Raw genomic sequence first — 11,116 nt, 5'->3', positions numbered from 1 at the left:
GAACCAAGAGACTACCTCATAGTCTCTTGTCTGAAGATAGTCTTTATCACGAGCATAAAATCTGCTGCTCCCATGAACATTATCCAAAGTCTTAGGCGCACCATGGGACTGAAAAACTCGTACAGATCATCATCATCATCATCATCATCATCATCATCATCATCATCATCATCATCATCGTCATCATCATCATTATCATCATCATCATCGTTCATCATCATTATTTAAAAACATGGGAAATACATCAATTTAAGATAAAAGCTGTAACTTATTACGAGAGACTATGCATAGAGATTAATCTTCTATCACTTAAAATATTACTAGCTATTAAGTAAAGTAAACTAACGTGAGCGAGATATTTCCATTAAGGCCATGTCAAGTGGCGGAAAAATGGCGTTTAGGTGTAAAACCCCCTTAATGCAAATCGAAGCATGTTTGTCAGCAATTTGCAGAAATTTGGTTTTCCACTCTGTCCACATTTGGTTGGGATCAAGAGCCGAATCCAAAAATTCCCAGTTGTCCTAGCTTGGAGATATCGTTAATTACTAAATTTCGCACGTTTGAAAGTTTTAACGTTTCTGTACGTTATTGAAGTGTGACCTTATTATTATTATTATTATTATTATTATTATTATTATTATTATTATTATTATTATTATTACTATTGCTATTATTATTATTATTATTATTATTATTATTATTATTATTATTATTATTATTATTATTATTATATTTGTGATTTACATGTTGGACTTCGCGCAGTTGATAAGCGCTCCTGCTTAGTTTTGTTTTGTTCTTTTCTCTATTTTTTCTTTTTTTTTTTACCAGTGATAGTACTTTAGACCAGCAGTTTTAACTGAATAAAGTCAAATTCCATTAATACAGCTTCAATTATTACAGAGGCGCCAGGTTCACCAAGCATCACAGTGGAGATTGAAGCTACTTCACTGACAATAACATGGACTGCACCAGATTATGATGGAGGGAGTCCTATCACCGGATACCATGCGGTCATACTACACGGTGACAAAGTGATAGAGAATAAAACCCTCGGCGCTGCTGAAAGAGAGTATCCTTTCAGTGATCTGAAAAGAAGCACAAACTATACTGTGAAAGTCTCCGCCAGGAATAAGATTTTTGAAGGAGATGCTAGTGAACTGAAAGTCAAGATTAAGTATGAAGGTCAGTATATATGCGCGCAGGCATCAAGTGTAGTTGGTAGTTATGGCTTGAGACTTTTTGTATTTAAATTTGGAGTTTCTGGCACTAGTTAGTCTGGAAAATATACTATTCTTAAAATTTATAGGAAACTACATCCAAGTCCTTAGTGGCATATTTTTCATATCCTAACTAGTATGAATATTGATGACGTCGTTTCCCGCCCTTTTTTTTACGGTTTGTGGCGCAAACAGTCAGTGGGGAATGGCGCCGGAGCGATAACTTCGAGAAGTTCTCTGAAGCCGACGTAAAATGCTTCACCGAGGAACAGGACAATACTAACACGAAGAAGAAATGACAAATTTTAAGGGGCATATTGGATCATCCAGGGCGATTAATTAATTCCTACTGAAGAGAGAAGGATTCGATTCGAACGATTCGATTTGATTTGTATTTTCTGTCCTGTATATCAATGCAGATTTGAAACCAAACCATGATTTTTGTCATTGCGATTTTGCAGTCGCAGATGGAAAATTGTTCTTTAAAGACCCCTTACCTGTTTATCATTGGATAGATTTGCAAGCTGGCTGACAACCTCACAATTTTTAGAAGTGAATCTTTGAAACTCTTTACGTTAACTTTATTATCTGTTTTAGTTTTAGTTCGTGACTCAATTTATTAGCATTTTCACAACTTGATGCAACTGTTACTATCAATTTCATTCCTTTGAGAACCGCAATGATGAGAGTCGACCTGAAGAAAACATCCCGAAGTAAAGATTTTTAATTTTTAATGAAGACCTTAAGCTAGCCATTAAATACTTTTCTAGTAATCTGTTTTATTCCTTCAAAAGAAATTTTCTCTAACACGCCACTATCTGAATCTCTTCTAGTGACTACTAAGCCCTCAGAGAATCAAAGAGGTGAGAGGAGCAAAGTTCTTATCATATTTTGACATTATATACTATTTACTGATCAGCAATGCCATTCACAAGTTGAATAACAGTTCAAGCTTCCCAGTATTAGCTACTTTGAAATTTCCTAAAAAGCACTATTGTGCTAATTTGGGACACTATAAATCAGTGAAATAAATATACAAACTTAACATAACATATGTTAAAAATCCCGACTGGTGGGAGAGAAACCAGTTGGCTATTTACAAAGCATAGCCTTGGATTTGAAAACGGGGCTATCGTGAAACAAATGCAAGAGACACTTATATGAGTAATATGCACCTTACGAGCAAGCTGGCTAACATTACTGCTAAAGGAAAATTACAAAATTCTTTTATTTTTCAGGTTCTGGTATTGTACATGTTGTGTACATCCCTGCCATCGTATTTTTGGTGATGGCAATTGTTTTTTTGATTGTTTTGGCCTGGAGGATGCGCCGTCGCCCTTGCCCAAGATGCGGGGCTCTTGTAGCTAAGGTCAGTGATGCAAAACAGTCATCCAATGACACCACGTCGTACTTAATTAAGTAGTACTACTGCTGTTTATAGTATATAAAAATACAGATAACGGTTCGTTTAGTTTTTGCATTAAGTGTTGTTTAAAATCAAGCATTCTGCATGCGTTCGAACAGTTTAGGTCAGTACTTCCAGCCTAGCTGTATTACGCAAGGTATCGGGTCAATGTTATTCATTTAAGTATTGTAGTTTGCTTCTGTTCACTTTCTTTTTAGATTTGCAATCGTTCTTAAATTATTGTAGGTTTCGAAGACATTCAAACTGTGAATAAATTGGTTCAATGTCTTGGGATCACAAACTTTGAGTCTTTGATAACGGTGCATTACCATGTAGTTAGCGAAACACGCTTACTAAGGTCTTGTACAGCGGCTGCCTTCATTTAGCCGCGTAAAGTAACGCATAACCATGTACAGAGTTATGTTATGTGCATTTGTAACAACGCAGGACTGCTTTACTTCCTCTTCGAATAATTTTTTTCGTCATTGGAAGAAACGTTAAAATAATTGAGGCCGCAGAATCTTGAAAGACCCGTTTAAGCGGTTTCAGCATTGACCAACATTCGTTCAACAAAAGTTGCACGGATGTTGAGCAAATGCTGGATAAATGTTGAACTGAGTGTTCAAGTACCTTCAACACCACTCAATGTTTATCGAGAACAAAGAAAATGTTGTGTGGGTGTTGGATGAAAGTTTAAACCGATTTAAATTTGATTCAACACTCTTTCAACAAGCTTTCAATATTTTTTTACGCTTTCGACAATGATGAACGAACTGTTCAAACGCCCCAACATTTGGTTCCACAAAGTGTTGAATGCATGTTGAACCAAATGTTGAAACCGTTTAAACGGGCCTTAATGTTACCTGGTTTACCACAATCCTCACCGTGACTCATTCATTAGTCATAGGGATGTTACTATTATTCAGTAATGTTGCAGGGAATTACCAACCGTTAGCTATGCCGGAATGTACTTTTGAGGTCATTCACGAGACTCGAAAACATGGAACCTGTTTCTATCTTTATTTCTTTTCATATTAATTGATAATTTGCTTACTATTTCCCTCTAGAATCAAGTAAGTCCGCAGGAAGAACAGGAAACACAACCCTTAAACGGGGAACAGGCGAATGAGCCACCGACTTATGCAACACCAATAGTTGGAGACTTTATGCCACTTTATCCCTCAGGAAGAAGCTGGGAAATCAGCCGAGAGCAAGTAACCGTCATCAAGGTTATTGGCAAAGGAGCATTTTCGCAGGTTGCTCAAGCAACAGTAAGAGGCAAGCGCGGTAGGCAGGAAAACATGGCAGTAGCGTTGAAAATGCTTAAAGGTGGGTTGCCATTGATCATCGTCACAACTCCGCCATTTTCATTTTCTTGTCACGAAAAAAATTTAATAAAGTGAAATAATAATGGAACAGCGGGATGAAGAGTATTTCAAAAAGGCTACTGATCGTTATATTTGCAGTAAACCTTATACGCCTAATGAAATTAATTGCCAAGTCAGCATCACAAAATGCACTCACAATTAGGAGTGGCATTGCTTGTTTGGAATTTCCGATTTATTAGGTTACTTTGGGTCGCTAAGATGTACTCGCAAGTCGACGGAAGTTTGGAGTAAATACTTTTTAACCATTCTAATACAGCTTTCTGCGTTTGCCCTTACAACACTAAGACCACCTAAACGATTATTCAAGGCAACTAACGTTAAATTAAATGAATAAATTTTATTAGTTGACTCCATTAAAATGGCTTTTCAGCCAAAAGTTACCAATATATTACTTTCTTCTTCTCTGCAGAAGATGCTCCTGATTCAGACAGAAACGACTTGCTTTCAGAACTTGAGTTGATGAAAAAGCTAAAACCTCATCCACACGTGATCAAGCTTATTGGATGTGTCACGCAGGATGGTAAATGAATACCGCGACATTAATATCGGCCGACACTAGTTCCCACAATTCAAACTTACTTAGGACACCTTATCAGGTTTAGAAAATGTAGTATTCGTTATCATCATAGTACTGTCGTACACGAGAACAGAACCCCATTCATTTAACAAAGAAATGACTGAATAGATCTGTAGTTAGGTAGTATTTTGGGGGCTTAGCAGCGGTCTACGATATTTTTGGCCAATTACTGTTTTGAAAATGTTTCATTTATTGTGATGAGTAACTCTAAAATTAGCAAAGTTTCAATCTTCGGCGGCTATTCCTCATGGGTGTAGTGGCTATGGTGTTTTGGTTGGAAGGATAAACTATTCTGATTTCTTTCTTCTTTTATTCTAAAGTTTGAAATAAGTTTACTTTTTGTAATTTCCAATGAGAGACAGCATCCAGTTTGAGGCATGGAAAACAATGTTTAACTAATAATATCATATTTTTCCGGGGATCTATTTGCTATTTAATTACAAATACACAAGGTTCTTTAGTTTCCATAAATCGAAACAAATATGAGAACTTTATAGTATATCTGTCAACGGTACAGGGAACCAGGTAGAAATTTTCAGAGATCGCCTATTCAAAGATTACTGACAAACTTCTGAAGCTATTTTACCAACTTTATATGAAAAGTCTTTTCTTTTTTGTCTTTTTTTCTATTTCCTGACATGAAACTTGTATTCTATAGACCCCCTGTTGGTCCTTATTGAGTATGTGCCATTTGGTGACTTGCTGGGATACTTGAGGAAAAGCCGAGGACTAAATGACAAGTACTATGAGGCCCAGGATATAAAGCCGCAGTCCAATCTGACCGCCGAACAGTTGATGAAGTTCGCTTGGCAGGTTGCTGATGGAATGTGTTACTTGTCTTCAGAAAAGGTTTCCGTAAATTTCATGTGCGATTGGCACCCATATCAGCATATACACACAAACAAATTTTCAAACTGGTATCGTATTTCAGAGTTACAAGTAAAGGTAAAACTAGTTGTTCGATTGCAATTTGTTAAGAAAAATACATCTTCAGAACTGTCTTGACATGTGTTTATTGGAGTTGGGGGACATTTTTGGCAATCTAGGACATACATAAAGAGACACTTGGATGATAGCTATAGATTACTCAGAAAACAACATGTAGGTCACCATTTCTCGTCCCAAAAGTTCGTCCATGTCTCGAACTTTTTTAAAGACAATTTCACCGACACTGCACGCAGATACATTGTTTCTTTTAGATAATTCATCGTGACTTAGCAGCGAGAAATATTCTTGTTGGAGAAGAAGAGGTGTGTAAGGTGACAGATTTTGGGATGGCAAGGAATGCAAACCAGGATGACATTTACACCAGAAAAATCCGGGTAAGAGTAAAAATAAGAACGAAATTGAAATATTCAGTCTTAACTTCACTGAGCTAAATTTACTGAATCTCCGGCATAGAATTAAATGGAGCAGACATTTTCGAGCTATTAATTTTGAAACGTTTGGCCAGTCTCTAGATCGTCTCCCTTTTTTGAAAATTGAAAATATCGGAAATCTTCTGATCCGTTTTGGAGTTCCAGTTTAGCCAGAACAAGTGTTCAATTTATAGCCGTGAATTGACGAGTAAGGGGCAGGGACTTTTATTGATTATAGTATGTTCCGGTATGCTGTTCTGAATAAGATATTTGCATGGTGGTCTTTCTTTTCCTAGGGACGACTGCCTGTGAAATGGACTGCATATGAGGCATTGATGTATGGAACATACACTACACAAAGTGACGTGTAAGTAGTTCCATTGAAACTGAACGATATTGGCTTTCTGATATGGTGATTGTCTGTGTAAACGTGTTGAAATAAAATTCGCTTTTTGCAACACAGCTTTTGTCTTCCTAATACAATAATTTCGATAGCTTCCGCGGGACATTCTTTCAATTGTTTCTTCCTTTCTTGATTGCTTGCTTGCTTGCTGGCTTGCTTGCTTCCTTCCTTCCTTCCTTCCTTCCTTCCTTCCTTCCTTCCTTCCTTCCTTCCTTCCTTCCTTCCTTCCTTCCTTCCTTCCTTCCTTCCTTCCAGTATATTTTTTTTAAAAGTTTGTTCAGCCGTTATTGATTGACTGATTGATTAATTGATTGATTGCCTCTTTTTGCAGATGGAGTTATGGAATTCTCCTTTATGAAATCCTCACCGTCGGTAAGCTTCATTTTATACTTTAAATTTATGTTGCCACGAGAATATTGACCACACAAGGAAAGAAGAACTGATTTCACTGAAATACACCAGACTGAGGGCCAACGGAAAACAACGTTGGCACTGTAATTATTATGGGAACAAATTAACAACTGTAGTGCAACCAAATTTAACAACGGCAATAGGGATAATTCAGACCTCTCGTTTTTCTCTCTAGGTGGATCTCCATACCCGAATATAAAAGCTCGCCATATGGCCAGGAAAATCCAAGAAGGATACAGACTGCCACAACCGAGACATGTGGATAGCAAACTGTTAGTTGTCTTTTTTTTCCGAAATGTGTTGTCTTTATCTGAGTAAAGAGCAAAACACACCATTATTAAAACAAATACCAGATTTTTAAATCTGTTAAACTTTAAGGAGGCCTTACAGAACTTTCTCAGTGAAGTTAATATTTCTGTGGTTAGGGTCTTTTTTTAATTTTTGATATTACTTTCTACACTCGCCTTGTATTCAATACGGGGTGTTGCCCAGCTCATATCAATGACGTTACAGTTGATAAAGCCTTCGGATTTGCTGGTCAGCTTTCTTATCCGCGCTCTATTACTTGGCTATCATCCCAGTCAATATAAGAAAATCAGATGCATTCATATTCTCTCATTGATATCAGTTCACCTTTTAATCGATCGTCTGGTTGAAGGATGAGTCACACCTACTGATCATTGTACCCAGAAGCGTGTTTTGTGGGCAACACAACGAGGATAGGATTTCAGTCAACTTTTGTAACTCCGAGAACAAGTTGAAACCTTTATCGTGCTGGAAAGGTAGCATGCGCACAATCAACAACACTATCAAGTTTAGTAAAATCTATTTCCTGACTCCAATGGGCCCTTTGCAGCTAACGGTCACATGATACAGAATCCGCCATGCTGGAGAGCAAGTTGTGCACTGGGACATCCAAAACAAAGTGATTTCATTCAGTCACACTTGAATTTTCTTTGTTTTTGGATATCCCAGTGCGAAGCTTTCTCTCTAGCATGGCGGCTTTTGAGCCATATGACCGTTAGCTGCAAAGAGCCCATTGAATTTCGAAGATTGCAGTTGAAGCTCCATATGTGCATCGTTTTGTTATTTTTCATGGTTTAGGTTTGAGATTTTGCTTAAGTGTTGGGAAGAAAACCCAATTGATCGACCTACGTTTGATGAACTTAGGAAGACCATGAAAGATATGTGGGAACAACACGAGGTAAGGGGAAACTGTTAAAGATTATCAATTTTAGTTTAAAAAGAGAGGGAAAGAATGGGATGGACCGAATTCAATTCATATAAAATTAAGCTTGCGCAGGAAAACAACTGAGATGCTACTCGCGTTTTGGTTAGCCTGCGAACGCAGTCATATTTTCGGATGTCACTTTTCAGAGAAACGACAGCCGGAAATACGTCTGCGTTCGCAGCCTACGTTTTGATTGGTTGCAATCTTATCAACTCTTATACCAATAAGCTTCCCGTAAATTTTCGAGGGCAGAATTGCAACTGTTTGCTGTGACATGATAATCATAACTATTATGATGTAACGACAATTGAAAATGTCTTGCATTCGTAGAAGGGCAGGAGCCTTAAATTCCAGGAACACAGACGTTTAGTTTTGAAAACTTTCTCGTTGTAGATATCTTTTAGGCATTAACTATAGAATTTTTTTTTAATGTGATATCACGTTAGGTCTATAAGATTACCTGATCTCACGCACCGACCACTTTGAACATTCCGCCATTTTGAACAGAAGCTCAATTTACAGTCATTACTCTTTATATCAAGCTCCCTCGTTCTTTAAGGAACTTTTGTTTCGTTTGAGTGTTAGAGATTGTGAAAGTCTACTGGAGTTTAAGGGTACTTAGCTGGAGAAAATGAAGTGAAAGCTAACAAATATTCCTACTAACATATGGAGTATATTTTCTTTTTACAGACGTACGTCGACCTTAATAAGTACGACGACTGGCTGTACGTGAACCTCAGTGATCTGAAAGCAGAGTAAAGCTAATCAGAGATTTGTCCATATACTGATAAGCAGTTTAAAGGGGAAGTATCATGAAAATTTGATGTCATTTCAAAACCCCAAAATGTTTTGTCTGTCAACATAAAAAACTTATTATAATTGTCCAGTTGTGTTATAAATCATCACCCCAGTGCAATAAAACTGTCAATTAGTACCCCTGACCAGAGACAGAGTAGGTCGGAATGTATTGAAACTTGAAAAATGTTAGGCTAATGTTTTTCAAGTTTTCGTATTTTTATGTCCAAAATGCGCTAGAACAGAGTACGAGTTGTTCCTGTCAAGAATTGAGTTGATTTCTCTCATCGCGTTGTTCTAGAATTATTTTGTAGCAAAGTGAAGGTCTTATTTCACCATTTTTGACAAAAGAGGTAAAAAACCCATGGTACTTCCCCTTTAAGAGAACAAAAAATGTCGTTTAAATTATATTACCCTATTTCTCTTCGAAAAATATATTTAGTTTAGTATTAAAGTAACGTTGACAGCTTGGTTAAAAAGTGAATTTCAAGTTCATCACCCATAGCTAAATAGCTCAGTTGCATCAGATTTAAGATACTATTTCGTATTTTTTGACGAGAGGGCCTAAATAAAAATTATATAAGATATATAATTCTCAAACTCATTAATAATTCATCAAGAGAAAACAAAGAAAATCACTACCGTGACCGTGGTTTGGATATGTGATCCTAGTAATAACCATAAATTTTGCCAACTTTAGCCTTGAATTTCTCCAAGAATTATTGATCATTTGAGAAGCCATATCAAACACTCGAAAGTGTGTTTCATCAGATATCCAAACACCTCGAAGTCGTTTAAAAAAACTCGGCTGCGCCTCGTTTTTCCAACCTACTTCTTAGTGTTTGGATATCTGATGAGACACACCTTCTCGTGTTTGATATATTACTAGAACTATATAACCTAAAACATATGTAACTTTTAAAATAACGTTGGCTTGGTGGAAAAGTGAATTAACGTTTCATCAACTTTCATGGATTTCGGCGAGAGCCGGGCTAGACATTAAGAAACTCGCTGATTCACTTGGCTTGATGAGCAAACGCCTGTAAACAAGTCAGTGTTATTCGAGCAAAAATTAGGTAGTGGAATAGTAATACTACAATATATAAGGTATGTCGAAAACTAGAATGACCACATTAAGATCAAAATATGTTGTCAATTTTAGAAAGACAAAATAACAGGCTTTTTAATTCCTAACCGTTTTTTGCTTGTTACCGTTATAAGTAGTTTGATATTATCTGCAGAAAACCAAATACGCTCATCATTATAACATTGTTTCTAAAATTTAAAATATGGCACTTTGAATTTGAGCGTGGAAATTTGTGTTAATTATAACTGTCAGTTAAGTTCTTTCGAGTAGTATTCTTCTTCTCTAGTTCTTTAAAATACTTTTTCGTGGTTGTTGGTGAGGGGCTAAATAAAAAGTATATAAGATATATAATAGAATTATATAACCAAAAATATATGTAACTTTTAAAATAACGTTAGCTTAGTGGAAAAGTTTATAACTTTTCTCCAACTTTCATGGACCTCGGCGAGAGCAGGGCTAGACATTAAGATACTCGCTGATTCACTTGGCTTGATGAGGGAACGCCTGTAAACAAGTCAGTATTATTCGAGCAAAAATTAAGTCCTGGAATATTAATACTACAATATAAAAGGTATCTCGAAAACTGGAACAATCACATTAACATCAAAATATGTTGTCAATTTTAGAAAGACACAAAACACCAGGCTTTATAATGCCCAGTCGTTTTTTTGTTTGTTACCGTTATAAGTAATTTGATACCATCTGCAGAACACCAAATTAAATACGCTCATCATTATAACATTTTTTTCATTTAATATACGGCACTTTAATTTTGAGCGTGGAAACTTCAATGTTAATTATAGCTATCAGTTAAGTTGTTTACTTCAGTTGCTTTAAGCCATTCCAGTTTTGACTATTTTCACTTACTTTTTAAAAGTTCTTTTAAGCTTTTAGTAGGGTATTCCGGTAGGGAGCTTTTTTTCAGATTTAACTAGTACTGTGTCGGGGTTTTGGTGACTTTTGAATAAGTGGCATTACTGAATGCTACCTTTTTGTCGTAAACACAATGAAAATAAAGATTACTTCAAGTGGCAAAGATCAGAAACCAACAAAAACAAAGTACACGGAAAAAAAGATAGAAAAGAAAGCTTTTATTTATATAAAGGTAACAGTTAGTTAATGGACCGCGGTATTAGCTTAAAATAAATATTTTATCTTTTATTTTTTATTTATATAAGAGTAACAGTAAGTTAATGGACCGCGGTATTTGCTTTAAATAAATAAATAGTTTTATGTTAAAAGAA

The 11,116-nt window shown here is 36.1% G+C and overlaps 1 protein-coding gene across 1 annotated transcript; it reads left to right on the top strand.

The window, feature by feature from the left end:
• Positions 1-917: 917 nt before the first annotated feature.
• Positions 918-11,116, top strand: LOC146457928 (tyrosine kinase receptor Cad96Ca-like). The gene is made up of 12 exons (XM_085091391.1): positions 918-1,182; positions 2,051-2,080; positions 2,456-2,586; positions 3,690-3,951; positions 4,420-4,530; positions 5,246-5,436; positions 5,787-5,909; positions 6,242-6,312; positions 6,680-6,720; positions 6,935-7,031; positions 7,864-7,963; positions 8,681-11,116. Exons 3-12 carry the CDS (start codon positions 2,506-2,508, stop codon positions 8,747-8,749), a joined length of 1,146 nt encoding a protein of 381 aa, XP_084947517.1. The 5' UTR covers positions 918-1,182; positions 2,051-2,080; positions 2,456-2,505; the 3' UTR covers positions 8,750-11,116.

The sequence above is a fragment of the Pavona decussata genome, unplaced genomic scaffold (assembly GCF_977016875.1).
Source record: "Pavona decussata unplaced genomic scaffold, jaPavDecu1.1 SCAFFOLD_236, whole genome shotgun sequence".
In the NCBI taxonomy this organism is placed as follows: domain Eukaryota; kingdom Metazoa; phylum Cnidaria; class Anthozoa; order Scleractinia; family Agariciidae; genus Pavona; species Pavona decussata.
The sequence above is the reverse complement of the archived record's forward strand: the minus strand, read 5'-3'. Positions and strand labels throughout refer to the sequence as shown.

Coding starts and splice junctions, on each gene's coding strand:
- LOC146457928 (XM_085091391.1), top strand. CDS start 2,506: ATGGCAATTGTTTTTTTGATTGTTTTGGCCTGGAGGATGCGCCGTCGC. Junction 6,313..6,679: donor TACACTACACAAAGTGACGT/GTAAGTAGTTCC, acceptor CTCTTTTTGCAG/ATGGAGTTATGGAATTCTCC. Junction 7,964..8,680: donor ATATGTGGGAACAACACGAG/GTAAGGGGAAAC, acceptor TTCTTTTTACAG/ACGTACGTCGACCTTAATAA.